General features: G+C 37.3%; 1 protein-coding gene across 8 annotated transcripts in view; it reads right to left on the reverse strand.

The window, feature by feature from the left end:
* Positions 1 to 18,536, reverse strand: part of Fadd (fas-associated death domain protein) — a 185,742-nt gene that overhangs the window by 96,970 nt on the left and 70,236 nt on the right. The window contains exon 4 of one of the 8 annotated variants that reach the window (XM_081760276.1): positions 3,387 to 6,397. The exons of the other annotated variants lie outside the window; for them this stretch is intronic. Within the exon in view, the coding sequence (XP_081616402.1) occupies positions 5,988 to 6,397 (410 nt within the window). The 3' untranslated portion in view covers positions 3,387 to 5,987. Of the gene's footprint in view, positions 1 to 3,386; positions 6,398 to 18,536 lie in introns of those variants that run through there. 8 annotated transcript variants of the gene reach the window in all.

Below are 18,536 nucleotides of genomic sequence, written 5' to 3' on the forward strand. Positions count from 1 at the left end.
CCTGTGTTAACGCACAGATCTCAAAATCAACTGGGAAATACTAAGGGGTGTACTAAGCGTGTGTACAAAGTTTCAACTTCTATCTTGGGTAGTAAGGGTGAAGAAATTATTTAACAATGAGCTAAGAACATTCCCACGATGACCCGGATGTAATATAAAAATTTTCTCAGACATCCCTATTTATCCTAGGATCATGATTTGTTCATTATTCTCTTAAGAATAAAACAAATTTTCAAACGGGTCCCTTCAAATGTCCCCATCATGTATCTGGGGCGGGTAAATCATGAAAAAAAGGAATTTTCTGTTAAAAATATCTTTTTTTTTTAATTACCTTTGTGGACCCCTCCCCTGTTTTAAAGCAGAGATCTGAAACAAATCTGAAAAATACTGAGGGGTGCACTGAGTAAATGTGCAAAATTTCAATCTTGTAGGTGCAAAAGTAAGCCCGCGAAAAATAATATTCCCCAAATACCCCAGATTCCCTTATAAAACAGGATCTCAGATAACAATTTCCTGAGACATCCCTATTTATCCTAGGAGCATAGTACCCATCATTTTCTTCAGAATAGAACAGCCTTTGAAACCGTACCATTCATATGTCTCCATCTGAGGCGGGAAGATCACGAAAAAATCTGTTTTTGTTAAAAATATTCTTTTTTAAAGCATTTTTGCCCCTCTGGACCCCGCTGTTTCCACACAGAGATCTGAAAACATCTGAAAATTATTAAGGGGTGCACTGAACGAGTGTGCAAAATTTCAGTCTTCTGAATGCAAAATATAACCCGCCAAATAATAATAATAATAATACGCATAACAAAAAATATCATCTTTTTAAATTCATGACGTCATCACACACTATGCCTCAACGCAGAAAGGCGTGAAAGCATATGTAATGTGTTCTAGAATGCCTCCAGTCTTGAAGAAAACGAAGTAAAAAGCCTTATTGGTACTTTTTAATAGAATAATGAAGATTCTACCCTATCACCTAAAAATATAATATAATTTAAATATAATAATTTAATTATATAATTTAAAAGGTTAAGCATTAAGGAAAAAGTACAGCAACGTTTATCAAAATGACACTTTTTTTTTCACAAAAGTTACTTATATTTGGCAGGGGCCTATTTAAAAAAAAACAGAACTAGCTTGCAGCATGAAATACATAAATTTCGCCTAAAGTTATAAAACAAAAAACAAAAATGGAGAGGGGATAGGACCCCTCTAAATACACCCTATTATCTAGGAACAAACAGACACACACAAAAAAGAATGTTCGTCTTAAATGTCGATAGTGATTTCCCCGTTTGAATAATTAACGATCTTAAAACCCAAACCCAATGTTACGAAAAGAAGGAAGCAGGATTGCTCCGTTACCTGTCCAAAACGGGATTTTCCCTAATCATCCTCTGCATGACATTTGTTTTCATACTATACTGTATATTTGAGTCTCATTGTATTATGATTATTAATTTCCATAATCGAAATAACAAAACAGAAACGGGATTTTACTTATTTTCACTTTAAATTAATTTATTTCGGAATTCGATTTAAATCAATGATTTTTATTTAAAAAATCAAGTGATTTAAATCTTGATTTAAATCGTGATTTAAATCAGACTGATTTAAATCAATCCACCCTGTGAATTACTTTAGGATTTAACCAAGAAAGATCTTAAACTGCTTTGTACTCTAAAAGACTGCTCTACTGAAGTTAGGACCTGGCGGTAGTCGTAAAATTTCCAGTTTCTGTTGTTCCCTGGTCTCTGTTCCTATTTGTGCGAGAAAACATTAGGCAACAAATCTAATGCCCATATTTTTGCTTACAATATGATTTTCTGCTTCTGTCATATCGACACTTTATAGTTCTGTATCTGTACATTTCAGTAGCTCTGGTTTCACATATTGAATCATCAGATCTTGTAAAAGTTTCCTAACAGCATCAAAGACGAACGGGGCTCTTGCTTGGTCTTATAAAGTCTGAAATCTGCGTAAGATGGTTGGCATTCAATAGCTACCATTTTGCTTAAAGTCAATTTGTATTTTAATAAATATATCGTTTGCTGTTTTGTTCAGGATATTTATAGGTCTCGTCATTGGCAGCTATGTTTCTTGTAGAAATTTAATTACATATTCCCAAACTTCCAATGCACTCTGAAAACAGCTGGTACTTTGCAACCAGCGGATGCCGAACAACCTCACAGGAAATTTTGTGCATTTGTGATCTCAGTTAAATTACCTCGACGAGTTGGAGAATAACTGAGTAAGCAGATTAAGTAACGTAGTAGGTTACACATATTCCAGTCTACCGACTTATCGCACCATCAATGATTCGTAACGTTACTATGTGACAACAATGTTGAAGTTACATTAAAGACATCAGAACTGAAGCTTTACTGGTATCGTGATGAATATCGTACTTCCCGGGCAATCAACCAGGTGAATTCACGTCGTCCAACGTTCAGGAACAATGTTACCAGATCTCGAAACGTTGGACGACGTGGAATTCACCTGGCTGATTGTCCGAGAAGAGCTGTTATTTTTAAGAGTCCTCCATTTATCAAAACAAAAACGTTCAATGGAACTTCAAGGGAAGCGATATTCCCTGACTATCGTGAACTTTCCTGACTTTCCGGTTTGTAGGATTTGTGTACATTACACCAAATTTCAGACACGCCAGATTGGTTGAATTTCATTGTTTTAACAGTCAAGTTATAATGAAAGAATTATTTTTTTCCTGAAATACTTAGAAAGGGTTCTACGTTTTCCCTAATTATTTAAAACAATAAATAACAATAATAAAATTGAGGTCTTTGAATGGGAAGTTAATTAATAATTTTAGATCTACTTGAAAGGCTAACATTTTATTTGTTTATTCTTACAGGCTTTAAAATAAAACTCCCAACAAACCAACGGAAATTCTGGCATTATAATAACGACTTTCTCAAAACATATAACTTATATCTATTCTGCCATATCAATAAATACAATGCTAAAAGGAGAGACGCCTCCCACTCAATCATAGGTAGCCTTATTGTCTTTTAAAATGTCAATAAAATTACCCAAAATAACACTCCACATATACTTTTATATGAACATCTAACCTGATAACATAAACATTATAAACAATTCGGAAAAAAGGGATATAAATCTAACTTATAATAATTCAATTTAAAATAAATAAATACTAAATTTACCAGTATTGCATATTCTATCTGATACGTCCTTATTTTTGGAGATTAACTATACAAACAGTGCGATTTAAGAAGCAAAAATAAACAGACAAATACCATATATATATATATATATATATATATATATATATATATATATATATATATATATATATATATATATATATATATATATATATATATATATATATATATATATACACTCATGGGTTTGTATAATATTTTCTATTTATTTGTAATTGCTTTTTACATTTTTATCATATAATTACATTTGTTTTCTAATATACATATTTGGAAAGAACTGCGTACCACAGTATAGTTGAAATAAATAGGTCTGTATAACAGAACAGTGCACATATTACATGATATGAACATCTATAAAGCAGTGATTTCATAAAAATTTCATGTATGTACAAAAGTTTAAAAGTTGTGAGAATTGTCAGGCTTAAAATTATAGGCTACATTTGCTGTTCTGAATGTATTTACCAATAATATTGCATATATTCATTGCACTCTAGCATTTCTTTAGTTTTTGAAACAAAATAACTGAAGCAGTGATGTCTTTAATAATGAAACTTGATAGTTTATTATAAAGTGTGTATTTTTTTAATACAAGCGATGATTTCGCGTAAAAGTATTCTTAGGACGTGTCTATTTTTAGTGTTATTCATTAGCGTCAATGTTCTATAAACGTTTTCTTTAACTAGTCCGGTTACTCCTAATATAAATATATATCAAAGAAATTGTTTCGAATATATTACACACAGTTTCCTAATAACAATCGTTGAGTTCTCTTGATATCCTATAGAAACACACTGAAAAAAAATTACTATATTCCAGTTCTTATGAAGTTCTCTAACATTATGTAAGAACACAAAAGAATTCACAAATTTCTTGTTGTTTACTCGTTAATATATGAATCGTTCTGAGTAGTAAAGGCGAACTCAACATTGGATCACTTGTTTTTCACTTAGCCGAATAGAAGATGAGGTAGCAACCGAATTTGCAAGTAGGTAAGTTGTATCGAATGCACCCTCTTTCTCATTATAACTATAATAGAAACTAATTTTTCAAATGCATTTTTTTCGAAAAGAAGGGTTTGTTATGTTCGTCCTTATTACCAGAAATGCATCACATACCTCTGATAACACGTGTTAAAGTCAGGCTAGTCAGACTAACCTAACCATACACTAATAGTGCTCTAGTCACTTAGTACCAAAATGGTACATACTATCTAAGCAAGGACATGCAGTATTTTTGGCCTGTAAATTAATTGGCTGTTTTTTCTTGGTTGATATGGAGTTTGCCGCCCCTGTTCAGCACCGAGACTGTATGAAACGTGGACTTGCAGCCAAACGTTCGAAACGAATGAGTAGAGACGAAACTTTTTCGCAACAATTTTGATATTTTGTAGCATTAATTATCACAATTTTCGCATTTATTTTTTTTAAATATAGCACAAGTTTTTTAAAAATTATCGAACTTGTAAACAGTATATTTTTGGTAGTAAGATATATATCTAATACAAAAATGAAGGTATACCTTGATTAGGTGCACATTCTAGTTAATATATTCACTGAAATATACAAATTAATGCAAAAATTGAAACGCTTCCTCTAACCTCATCCTTAGTTAAAAGATAACATGCACCAAGACATTACTAATTCTTCTTTTACGTTTGTTCTCCTGTCAGTAACTATTATATTATACTTGAAAAAGAATCTCTCGGCATCAGCACTCGAGCCTGGCAACCATACTGAACGTAACGAGCTGACAGCAAAAGACCTGTGGTTAGCTTTTAAACTGTTTAACAATGATACAATGTCAACCTCCTCATCCTTACTGTTGAGAATTTCAATAATCTTACTTGTAAATTTACGGTAAGCAACCAACAGATCATGAACATCTTCACCACAAAAGAATTTAAACAACAGTTCAGTTCTGTTGATGTCTACATCTTTATGAAATGAAACAGTTTCTGGATAAAATAAGTCGCAAAGCTTTTTCGAAAATGCAACGTTTTTTAAGTTAAATAATATTGGAAATGTGCTTTTTAGTTATTATTAGCAATTATTAACAAGAATTCCACTTTTTCGTTTCCATTCGCATTTATCGCAAGTAATATCAAATTCCGCAAAAATTCGCGATAATATTGAAATATCCTATGTGATGTTGTAAACAAACAATTCCACGCATCAGTGTTTACAAACACCACCACGTGGTTCGGCAAGAGGATCCCCCACCAGATGGATCTACAGTCACATGCAGACGACGGCTTCTGGTCCCTCCCACGGAGAAGACGACATCGGAGCAGCAGCGCCACCGCCACCCAAAGGACCCTATAAATTGGATGGACGAAGGCAACTCGATACCAGTTTTCTGGTGACCCTCCTCTACTCTGCTACGTGACTTTTGGAGTAACCTAACCCCAGACCTCTAGTCTGCTACGGGACTACGCCTATCCTATCTCCCGGCTTAGCCTGCTACGGGGCTCTGTTGGAGATCATGTCTGCGACCTTACGGTCAAAAACCACCTATAACTAACCTTTGATTCTAGAGAGATTAATTTGTATAGTATTTTGTAAAAATACTTTTCTAGTGGAAGCTTTTATAATAAAACTGGTAGTGGGAGTCGATTCCGGACGCTCTTTTTGTTAAATGCGCTACCCACATAACCTATATGAGACAACGTTTTACAATATAAATGTGATTTCTGGCTTTGAAACGAAAATTTTGAGGTTTCCTTAAACATATACTTTTTTTTTTCATTAACGAAAAAGTTCTCTATGCATGAGCTCACTTCGAGAATCGAATCCGAGTTTGATAGTTGAATGTATCAGGTGGAAGATAAATCGTATACCATATCTGACATAAATACACAAAAATAATAATCATACAAAACTGAAAAGACGTAACAACCATATCTTTTCTCTTTGAACCTTTTCTCATGTCTCTATTAATTCTTCGAAGAAAGCTACGCCTAACTCTGTGGTGTTTTGTATCGCTTGCACACCACTCGACCATTAATGGAGTAATTCGTCGACTTAGCGATGTACCATTACACTTAATGATCAAGCGCAGCAATTGCACAAATGAGTTTAGGATCGCCCATTTGAAAAATACTACTAGCATTCTTTCAGGAATAATACATCCAAAAGAGTCATAAACCACTTCACACTCCTTCGGATCGACGAGTGCGTACTCTCCTACGAGTAAAAGAAGGAATATTTGTAAGAAAATCTGCCGTTATTTTGAAACTTAACAGTATGGCCGAAATAAAGTATACCGAAAATTTGCATGATTGTACATAGTAGGTATTGTCGGTAATGTTGCTTGATGAGGCTGCAATTTTATTTTATTGCTGAGAGATTAAAAACATATTGAACAGTGACATTCAATAGTATAAATTATTTCATAATAGGGAAACATTGTTCTCAGCCATACAAAACTACTGTTTTGGGAGAGTCAAGTGGATAACCTGTACTTCAATGCCTCAAAAAGAACTTTCGTTAACACATTCATTCAAAATGATATTTTGTGGACAAACAACTTTCCAATTCGCGGAAATTTTCCTACAAGAAGCAGAAACTAATATTTGCACGCACAGTTGTATGAAAGAAAGTTTTCTTCAAACATCAAAACACGGGTTTAACACTGGATCTGCCAGTGCTATCGGTTCTGTATGACTGAAACCAATTCTTGTAACGAAAGATTTTCCGTAAACCATTGCACATTACTTACAAATAAGTGTTATTTTCCAACATAAAGATAAAATCACAGTATCATCTTACTTTACCACCGATACCTACAGTGTACAGTGATGTCAATTTATTACGTAACACTATGCTAAGGAAACTACTCAAATTTTGTCCGCTAGAAACAAAATAACTTCATTCCTTTAATTCTAATCAGCATCTCCAATAACTTGATACTTAGGAAAGAGATTAATACAAGAGAACACTAGTTGAGAATGCTCCAAGAGCATTACCAGAACGAACTTAAAAAGAACTATTTGTTGTCTAAACAAATTGCTTTTATATATATACAGATGGTGATCAGAAAAATGGAAACACCTGAACGAAATTGCAACTTACCAGATTAATATGGTGTCGGGCCACCTTTCGCCTTCAGAACAGCTTTGATGCGACGTGGGATGGAGGCATAGAGGTCGTGAATGGTAGCAAGTGGAATTTTACACCATTCCTCGTGCAGGGCATCGGCCAGTTCTGTGAGAGAGGATGGAGGTGGAAATCGTCGCCGGAGTCGGACCACAGATGTTCAATTATATTGAGATCTGGGGATTGGGCGGGCAGGGGAGGTGTTGAACTTCATCCCGATGTTCCTCAAACCACGCTGCAACAACGCCAGCTGTATGAATGGGTGCATTATCATCCTGGAAGATGGAGTCATTGTCCGGGAACAACATCCGGACCATAGGATGCAAGTGGTCTCCTAAAATTGCGACATAATCGTTGGCTGCGATTCGTCCGATAAGTGTGACCACAGGACACAAGGGAAACCATGATATTGCAGCCCACAGCATCACCGAGCCGCCGCCATGTTTCACAGTTGGGCGGAGACACTGTAGATCATAAGCTTCTTTGGGCGTTCTCCACACAAACACGGCCCGTGGTTGGGAATAGGGTGAAGGATGACTCATCCGACCATATCACACGTTTCCAGTCCTCAACGGTCCAAGTTGCATGGTCGCGGTTACCATTTGCGGCGTGCGAAAGCGTTATGGTCCCTGATGAGCGGTTTGGCCCATGCAACACGACCCTGTAAGTTCACGTCATGTAATTCGCGGCGGACTGTGATTGTCGAAATAGGGTGGGGGAGGTGCTGATTGAGTTCCTCCGTCACTTGCTCCGCAGTGGCACGACGGTTCTGCGTGACAATGCGCTTTAATACCCGGCGTGACCTGTCACTCGTGATTTTCTTCCGCCCACTGTTCCGCTTCCCCGTTGTGGTTTTTCCGTGTGTTGTGTAGGCCGTCATCACCTTCGACACTGTCCCACGCGACACATCTAACACAGTAGCCACTGCCGTCACACTCACTCCACATAACCGCGCACCAACAATTTGCCCTCTTTGAAAATCTGAGAGGTATCCCATTTTACACTACCTCCGTCTGCTGCAGCCACTGGACACTGCTGTTCCACTGCGCCTGACGTAGTATAGAGACCGACCTAACACACCACCACCAGCGGACAGGCGCTGCGGGCGCCACGACACCACTGCCAACCCACACATCTGACGTGTTGCCAACTACAGGTGTTTCCATTTTTCTGATCAGCATCTGTATATATCTATCTATCTATCTATCTATCTATCTATCTATATATATATATATATATATATATATATATATATATATATATATATATAATATCGCTCAAAAGTTTTCGTACACACCGGATTTTTGTAAGCATTTACTGTGATCCTATTATTTTGGCACGAGAACTTTACCGCCTTGCATCTGATATACTCCTGCCTAAAGCATAGAGTTTGACGACAGTTGAATCGAGGTCTGAGAGGTACTGCAGATGATATGTCAAATTATAATTCTTAAAATTGAAACCGGAAAAGACAATTTGATATAGATATTGCATAGTATAAACAAAAGTGTGGAAAGTGAGGCAATATATTAGTCTTGTTTGGAAAGTGTAGACATAGAGAAACAATGTAGTTATAAAAATCTGGAAAGCCAAAAATTTGGAAGAGAAAGTAGCTTTCCAAATTTTGTAGTTCTTTATAGGTTGTTGATATGCTAACGTTTAAAACGCCAAAAAATACCATACTTTGAAAAGAGTTTACGATGGTTCCGTATATTCCATTGTTGCTCGTTGAAACAGTAACGACGAGCATTACATATACACTTCCACTGAGCGACAATTGAGCAGAGAAGGATGTATATTGACCGTCATAAACATTCTGTTTCTTTTTCTTCTGAGGTAGTGCGAATATGTTCTGAATTCTAACAATGTTGGAGCTCCATTTTTTAAAATGTTTTTACTATTTTTAATGCCTTGTGCAAATTCTATTGTTTGCTCAAAATCATAAAAACAAAAGAAAAAGTAACGTGAGAAGTGTAATTCAGAATGTAGAGAGAGGTGGTATCCTTAAAAAAAAATAATACTTCCAGTTGTATTGCATTACTAATATGTGTTTGTGCATTGTAGTCAAAATTGTTGGTACCCCGGAAAATCTATAATGAATACTGGAAAAGTCTTGAAAATTACATGGAAAATAATAAAGTGTTTTGAGGGGGACCCCTGAATGTGCCTTTGCGAGTTTGTTTATATATATATATATATATATATATATATATATATATATATATATATATATATATATATATATATACTCACAAAGGTAACCAAGAAAGTTCTGTCGCTTTTTTGTGGAGGTCTGTGTTCAATTGGCCCTCACACCGTGAGTTGAATGCGAATTGAAATAAGGCGAAAGTCAGTTGTTGGTGTGGGTATATCCAACATACTACCTGGTTGTGGAAGTTCAGTTACACCGTGAACTTGCGTAAGGGCAGAGTGAACATGGGAAGTCCACAGAGAGTTATAAGGGAGTGTATGCTGAACGAGTTCAAACTGGGATCAAACGCTGCTGCAGCGAGGCGGAACATATGCCAGGCCTTTAGTAAGGGTGTCATGACTACGCGGACAGTGCAGCGGAGGTTTAACAAGTTTAAGAACTGTGACGAAACACTCGAAGAAGCACTACGTGCCGAAGACCAACACATATACAAAATGAAGATCTTCAGGGAGCAATTTAGGCGAACAGTGGCCAGACATGTGAGGAACTGGGACTATAATTCAGTGTAAGTGGAGAAACCATTCGACAGCACCTCCATCAACTTAGGAAGCACTACAAGTTGGGTCGATGGGTCCCACATGATTTGACTCCAGGCCAGAAGGCAACGCGAGTAGACACCTGTGTTTCTTTCCTGTCTTGTCTGAGAAAGAAGAAATTTCTGGACAGGGTGTTGACATGTGATGAGGAGTGGGTCCTGTACGAAGCTCCATGACGCCTCGTCATTGAGAACCAGCCGAAACTAGCACTGCACCAGAAAAATGTTCTCCTTTGTGTTTGGTGGACTGCTCACAGCATCGTGCATTGGGAACTGCTACCAGCTGGTCAGAGCATCAATGTAACTATGTATTGTCAGCAGTTGAGCCGTGTTTAAGAAAAACTCAAAACTCTCGAGTCACCATTTCTAAATCGCAAAGGGGTCTTCGTGTTACAGGACAACGTTAAGATATCCACGTGGCTAAGATGACCGGGACACTATTCAACGCCTTGGATGGGAAACACTATTGCATCTGCCATACTCCCCGGGGATTGCACCGTCCGATTATCACCTGTTCCATTCCTTGGACAATCACCTTACAGGACGCCAGTTCAAATCCCTAGTAAAAGTGCAAAACGCACTTGATAACTTCTTCGCTTTACGGCCCATCAAGTTCTACCGTGATGAAATCCATGACCTTCCAGAACATTGACAGAAGGTCGTCGATGCTGATGGGAACTATTTTTGATCTTTCAGGTTCGTCTTAGGTGACATCGATGTTCGAAGGTGGTGGGTGAAAAAGCGACAGAATCTTTATATGCTAAGCAAGTATGGTTAATTGTATTTAAATTTTTCTTTTATAGATTATTATTTTAAATTGCCTAGATCAACTCGGTTTTCCGATCAGTAGCTAAGTGATCTGTTTATTGCCAGCTGGTGTGCAAGAAGTTGTAAGATGAACATCATGCACTTTCCAACTTGTGTAAAAAAAATAATAATAATTGCAATTGGTACAGTGAAGAAAAAAAAACTCGACCAGCATTCTGCCACAACAATATACAAGCTAATGTTACAACTACATATGGGCAAAACACAAAGCCATTTTAGAGTGTCAACATCGGCTTCTGGTGAACAGGAAGTTGAGCTCAGTGTACCGTCTCGACAAACTATACCAATCTGGAGATTTAATCAAGAAGAAAAAGTGTTAAGAGCAGAGATTTTATGGTGCCTTAAAATTGCACTCTCAAACTATTCGTTTGCCTCAGCAGACTGTGTTTCGGACTGTGTTTCCCAACAGTAAAAAAGCAAACATGATGAAGTTGTCGTCAAGCAGTGTCATATGAAAGTTCACATGGATTGGGTCCCTACTTTCTGAAGTAGATACAAACAGACAATACAAAAAGTTACCCCTTTTGAACCCTGTGTTATGACAAAACAACGAATGCTGCAATTAAGAAAGCAAATGGACATTTATATTCGCTACTGGAGTGAAAGTATGTAGTGTATACAAGATAAATGTTTGTGCTCAAAATTGATGGGTCATGCAACAGCTGTTGATATGGAAGCAAATCTTCTTGAAGCAATCAATATCAGTGGTATTAAAAAAAAAAAAAAAAAAAAAAAAAGGCCTCTTTCTCATGTTAGGTAGTGATGGGTCCAATGTGAACAAGAGTTTGTTCCAGTTGATGGATAAACATGTGAAAGAAGATTGATCACTAGGACTTCTTCAAATGGGAACATGCAACTTACATATGGTTCATAATGCATTTGCAGCTGGGTTGAAAGTGAACACTTTTTGTGACCTGGTAGACATGCTAGAGGATCTACAATCCTGATTTTACCGGTACCTTGCACGCAGAAGGAGGATGTATGCTTCGGTATGTCAGCAATCGGTGGCTGTCGATAGTTCCATGTTGCTCTAGAACTGTCTCTTTGTGGCCAGCACTGCCACAATATTTCTTGAATTTCTTTCCCAAGCAAAATCAAATTTCATTACAGTAAGAACGTTACAAGAGAATCTGTCAGAACTTGAGATCTCGTGTTACATTTGCATACTTACATTTTCTTATTAGTGTAGAACTTTGGTTGATAAAGCACTTTTTTGACAGATTAGTAAGTCAGGATGAAAGTGGGTCCATCACTATGAGGCTATAGTTAAAGCAAAGCAAGTATACTTACTTACAGACTCTAGGCCCGTAGAAAAACTCTGCGGGCTAGGCCATGTTTTCAGCTTTTTGGGACCAGCATGGAGTGGTGATGATGGATTTCCTGTGTGCCATAATTACACAGACATACTATGCTTCACTGTTGCAGAAATTACGGGATTCTATCAAAACCAAGAGGCGTGGAATACTGACAAAAGATATTCGTATCCTTCAAAACAATGCTCCAGTTTACAACTTATATGTTGCCCAAACAGAAGCACAATCCTGTGGATATGAAATTCCCCATACTCCTCATACCTTGCACGATCTAATTTTCATCTTCCGACCCATACTTGAAGGGAAATAATGGGCTCCTACACGCTAAGTCCCTACAAGTGCATAAAACAACAGGAAAAGTGTGGCCACTTGAGACTCCTTTATCTCAGTCAATGGTAAGTGGGTCAGAGGAAATCTTTAATGAATAGACCACGTATCTAACCTATGAAACGAATAGACCCCAGTATACTATTCGTGCCTTATTTGTATTTGCTGGAACAAATACAGCAAACTGATTTAAGCGCGTTGGTTAGAACTTCGATATCAGTGCCCAACTTTCGAGTCTCGTTTAGGGATTTAGGATTTATATTTCTGGGCTTTAGGCATCTAAGGCCATTTAGCCCGTCACGTTTTGAGGGATGACGTCCCTCGGCGAGCACATTATCCGAGGAAAGGGAAGTTTTGTGTTGACAATAGCTAGAGGAATCTCAGGTACACCTGAAGACCATTTTGTGTGTGTGTGTTTTAATTTTTTAATAGTTTATATAAATATATTACTGATATAGATTTCAGGAACATTGCTGTTTCATACTTAGAAGTTTCAAAATTTGTGTTTATGGTTTTACAAGGTAACCAAAAAAGTTCTTGTCGTTTTTGATGTTCATTAATAACGTGCTCACAGAGAGGAAACGAAATGACGCACGTGCCTGCTATGCGATCTGGAGATAGTCTTACTATCGAATTTCAGTAATACAGGCACGTTGCGGACACACAGCAGTCATAGTTCGTCCAGTGACGAAGAGAAATGGAGATATCGAAGCAGTTTGTTCACGTGCGTTTGTTGTATGACTCCTCTGTCAAGTCTGTCAGCTGCCGCATATGCCAGGCATTTGAGGAGAATACCGTGAATGAACGCACCGCAAGATATTGATTCTAGAAATTCCGTTCGGGAGATGTGAGCCTTTCGGATGTACCACGAAGTGGACAACCACATAAGTTGAATGACGAGGTCCTGAAAGCAGTCATCAAAGAACATAGTGGTCAAACGTGTGATGAACTTGCAGAAAGGTTCCATGTTTCCGCTGAAAAAGTCACACTGCACTTGCATGGGATAGGGAAGTCATACACGTTAAACAAGTGAATATCCCATACATTTTCGGCAGCCAACAAGGAACAACAAGTGACAACCTGTTTATTCTTGCTTACTCGGCATTTGAACCACCCATCTTTGATCGTTTGTTCACTGGAACGGAAAGTGAAGACGCTGCCAAGCGTATCAGACATTGGTTGTGCCACCTGACTCTGTTTCTTACACCTCAAGACCACCTCTGCACCCAAGAAAGGTTATGCTTTCTGTATGGTGGAACTGTCGGCAAATGGTGCATTACGAGCTCCTTCCACCTGGTCAGACAATTACTGCTGATCTCTACTCTCAGCATTTGCAAAGGATACACCGTGCATTGCGGCAAAAGAAGCCGGCATTGGTGAAACGCAAGGGTGTGCTGTTCCTGCACGACAATACGAAGCCACATGTAGCAAAGAGAACCCGAGAGACTCTTCAGCAACTTGGTTGGAACATATTGTGTCATGCAGCATATTCACCGGACTTTGCGCCAACAGATTACCACTTGTTTCATTCTCTCGACAACCACTTCCGTGGGAGATCCTTCGCAAATGAGGGAGACTTGTGGAATGCACTCTCAGACTTCTTTGCATCCACGACCACTGAGTTTTATCACCAGGGTATTGTACAGCTGCAGAAACGTTGGCAAAAGGTGTTGGATGCTAATGAAGATTTCCTCAAAACCTAAAGGTACGTACAGTCCACTGTATTGCTCTTTGTTTATCACTGCTCTAGAACGGCAAGAACTTTTTGGTTACTTTGTAACACAAATGTAACTTAATATGCTATGTCTTTGTATTGAGGATTAAAATGGCAAAACTGTGATGACAGAAAAATGACCTGCTTATATATATATGACTTAGAACACCTTTATGTGGTATATTGTTTCTTGATGTATCGTACAAGACATATCAACGACAATTTTAATTCTTCAAGATATTTTTGTACTTCGGTTTCTCATTTGTACTACAGAAGTAATCATCTACAATAAAAACAGAAATTCTTTGTGATTAATAAAAAAAATAGTATTTAATTATAATTAATCCCTGTGGTGCCTTCCATTTCAACTCAGGCAAAAAAATATAAAATTGTACCATCACCATCTCAGATATTGTTGAAACTTTTTTTATAGCAACTAGACGTGTTTTTAAGAGACCCATATTTTTTTGTTTTGTCGAAAAAAATTTTCCCGCAAAGAAATGGGCCATCAAAGACGGAGAGTACAATTTATGAATTGTAGAAGACATGGAAAATGGTCAACTTCGGAGCCTTACCATTCGCCTATGGAGACAGGTAGAGTTATAATTCTTGTTGTGGTATGTACATAGGGATATAAATAAACTATATTTTATTATAGTTTGGTTTGCGCATGCGTATCTTTTTGTACATAAATTAACAAATGAACGTCAATTTATCTGAAAAGTCGAAGTTTGCGAATTTTTTTCGAGCACTTCCGGTTCGAATTTTAAAATTCTGTTTTCGCGGTTGGTAAGACCTAACTACCCGCTTTCCGAAAAAAATTTTGTATCGCTTCTGTGTGCAACCGTTTTGTCGCAAAAAATTCGAGAAATTGTAAAATTTTCAAAAATCGCCATTTTTGGGCGCCATTTTCTCGAAAACACCATTTTTTAAAATTCTGAAATTTTGTCAGATGGTTCAACTTTACATGAATAGTGAACACACCAAATACCATTCTCGACCAATGCTTCATGAATTAACTGCAGCCTTTTAAAGTTAGCGAAGTTTCGTTAACTTTGATGTCACAGTTAGCAACACTGGGAACAATGACAGTGCCATGATTTGATGATGTTTGTGGTTCACATTCATTAAATGAAGAATAAAAGGTTTTCTTGACTGTTTTGTTCATTATTTTGATCAAGAAGGCTCTCTGAAATAGTAAAATGAGCTTCCCCCTACTACTCCGTTTTCTTAAACCGAAATAATCTGAGGTGGAAATTACGATTACGAAACGCACAAATTTCAAGTTCACTTACTTAAAATGGTCTTCGGAAACAAAATTTCACATTTATTATTATTATTATTATTATTATTATTATTATTATTATTATTATTATTATTATTATTATTATTATTATTATTATTTACGTGGACCAATCATTTTCTTGGTTGGTGTCTTCTTCGCTAATAACATGTAACCGTGAAGGTGCTCCAATAGGTGTTGGTCACTCACAACTCGTCCAGGAGTGGATCTAGGGGAAAGAAACTTTTTTATTTTATATATAAATAAAACCGATCTCAGAGTTTGGAGCTCTTAAAAGTAGCTCTAAGTAGCAGTATTACCCCCCCCCCTTCCAGAAGTCCGTCCTGGATCCGCCGCTGCGTAGCACATTGTCGATAGTCACAAATGCTGAAAGTCCATGTGGAAGCATAACAGCACTTCAACTTCACGTAATTCATGATTTATTCATAATATTTCTGCTACGCACCACTAATTATCATACATATATGTATGTAACAAAAGTTCCTTTTTGCAGATTTCTTAAATCTACACTTTGAATTGCAGAAGTTCGATTTTGGGGGAATCATGAAGTTAGTTCATGGTGACCCGTTACTGCCATAAAAACTTCGCCATTTTCCGAAAGCCAAAGATGACTTCGTTGAATACCAGTTACCGGTCGCATACTTTCCCTTTTTTTCTTCCGGAAGTCGTCGAATTCAGTTCCAGGCAACAGAACGAGAGTAATACCCGGAGTTTGTGCTTGCACTATACTCACGAATTCTTCTGCAGTTTTAGTGGGGGCGCGGTGGCTTAGTGGTAGAGCGTTCACCTCCGGTGCTTGGGGTCCCTGGTTCGATCCCAGATCGCGCCGTGTGGGATTTCTGGTGGACAAACACCATGCTCGTGGGTTTTCTCGGGGTTATCCCGTTTCCTCCCACTTTCTGCATTCCACCATTTCATTAATTTCTCATAATCACCGTCTCCTTTAGCCTAACCGAGATAAGCGTCGGACGTAAAACTTAAAGATTTCATTTCATTTTTTTTTCTTCTGCGGTTTTACCACTGTGTATCTGTATTTGCCTAAGGTTATGCCGCGTTGCCACATTCTTTAGACCTCCCCCTCCACTCAATAACGTCGCAGAGACCCTTGCATGGCCGGTTTCACTGCAAAACCACTGCTTTGTCGGACCTGCCTTCATCTCAAACATTTGAAAGCGATTTTTAAAGTGGTATGCAGCACCATCAGAAATCACTGACACGGTTTGGGAAATTGTAGACACTTATTTTCTCGTATTCAAACCTTTATCTATAAAATATATTTTCGCTTTTCTTCGAGTATTTTTTAGAATCTTGTCTATGGCTATGAGTACATGAGCCGAATCGTGTGTTTTATCGTCGTTTATTACAACAAAACTGTCAGTTGATTCATATTCCGGTGATAACTCTGAATTTCACTTTGCAGAATAGAAGTCCAGTTTTCAGCGAAGTCCACATAAAGTAAAATAGAATTTGTATCTTGAAATTTTATACGGTGCTTTTCGGTAGCAATTAATTCTCTTTGGATTTTCTTGATGTAGTAATGAATTACAGTTAAACCAGCAATGTACGATTAAAAAACAGAAAGTGGCACAGTTTTTTTAACGAGATTATTGTTTTCCCATATGGCATACCTAACACTTTCATTTTCATCAGGATCAATAATTAAAGACTCCACACTTATTCCTTTCACTCCAGGACATTCACCACATTCTTGAAGAAGACAGTTGTCATTTTCTACAGATGATACTACTAAAGGAAATAGGTCACTCATGACAGCTTCAAAACAGGCTGCACCTTTGATTTTTAGCAACGCAGTAGCAGCTAACTTAAAATTTGCACAATACTCACACACACATACACACTTCCCTCGCAGGTTGCGGACTGACCCACTTTAGTCGAACTGTAAAATTCCGAGTGACCCATTCTTATGTTGGGATTGTTCTGTTTAAAAAGTCAGTAAATTTCTTTGGAACGCGTAAGAAAACGTTTCGATTTTTTAAACTTTTTGTCCTTTTTCGATCACTAATGACACCGTACTTAATTGAGACTTTGTTTGGAGCATTCCAAATCATCACTGAGGTAATAGTTCAGGCTTTGTGTAGATCATCAGAATTTATTGGATGGCCATTTCAAGTAAACTTAAAATTTATGTGTTTCGTAATCGTAATTTCCACCTCAGATTATTTCGGTTTAAGAAAACGGAGGAGTAGGGGGAGGCTCATTTTACTATTTCAGAGAGCCTTCTTGATCAAAATAATGAACAAAACAGTCAAGAAAACCTTTTATTCTTCATTTAATGAATGTGAACCACAAACATCATCAAATCATGGCACTGTCATTGTTCCCAGTGTTGCTAACTGTGACATCAAAGTTAACGAAACTTCGCTAACTTTAAAAGGCTGCAGTTAATTCATGAAGCATTGGTCGAGAATGGTATTTGGTGTGTTCACTATTCATGTAAAGTTGAACCATCTGACAAAATTTCAGAATTTTAAAAAATGGTGTTTTCGAGAAAATGGCGCCCAAAAATGGCGATTTTTGAAAATTTTACAATTTCTCGAATTTTTTGCGACAAAACGGTTGCACACAGAAGCGATACAAAATTTTTTTCGGAAAGCGGGTAGTTAGGTCTTACCAACCGCGAAAACAGAATTTTAAAATTCGAACCGGAAGTGCTCGAAAAAAATTCGCAAACTTCGACTTTTCAGATAAATTGACGTTCATTTGTTAATTTATGTACAAAAAGATACGCATGCGCAAACCAAACTATAATAAAATATAGTTTATTTATATCCCTATGTACATACCACAACAAGAATTATAACTCTACCTGTCTCCATAGGCGAATGGTGAGGCTCCGAAGTTGACCATTTTCCATGTCTTCTACAATTCATAAATTGTACTCTCCGTCTTTGATGGCCCATTACTTGGCGGGAAAATTTTTTTCGACAAAACAAAAAAATATGGGTCTCTTAAAAACATGTCTAGTTGCTATAAA

This window comes from Thermobia domestica, chromosome 5 (genome assembly GCF_964235325.1).
Source record: "Thermobia domestica chromosome 5, izTheDome1.hap1.1, whole genome shotgun sequence".
Taxonomy (NCBI): domain Eukaryota; kingdom Metazoa; phylum Arthropoda; class Insecta; order Zygentoma; family Lepismatidae; genus Thermobia; species Thermobia domestica.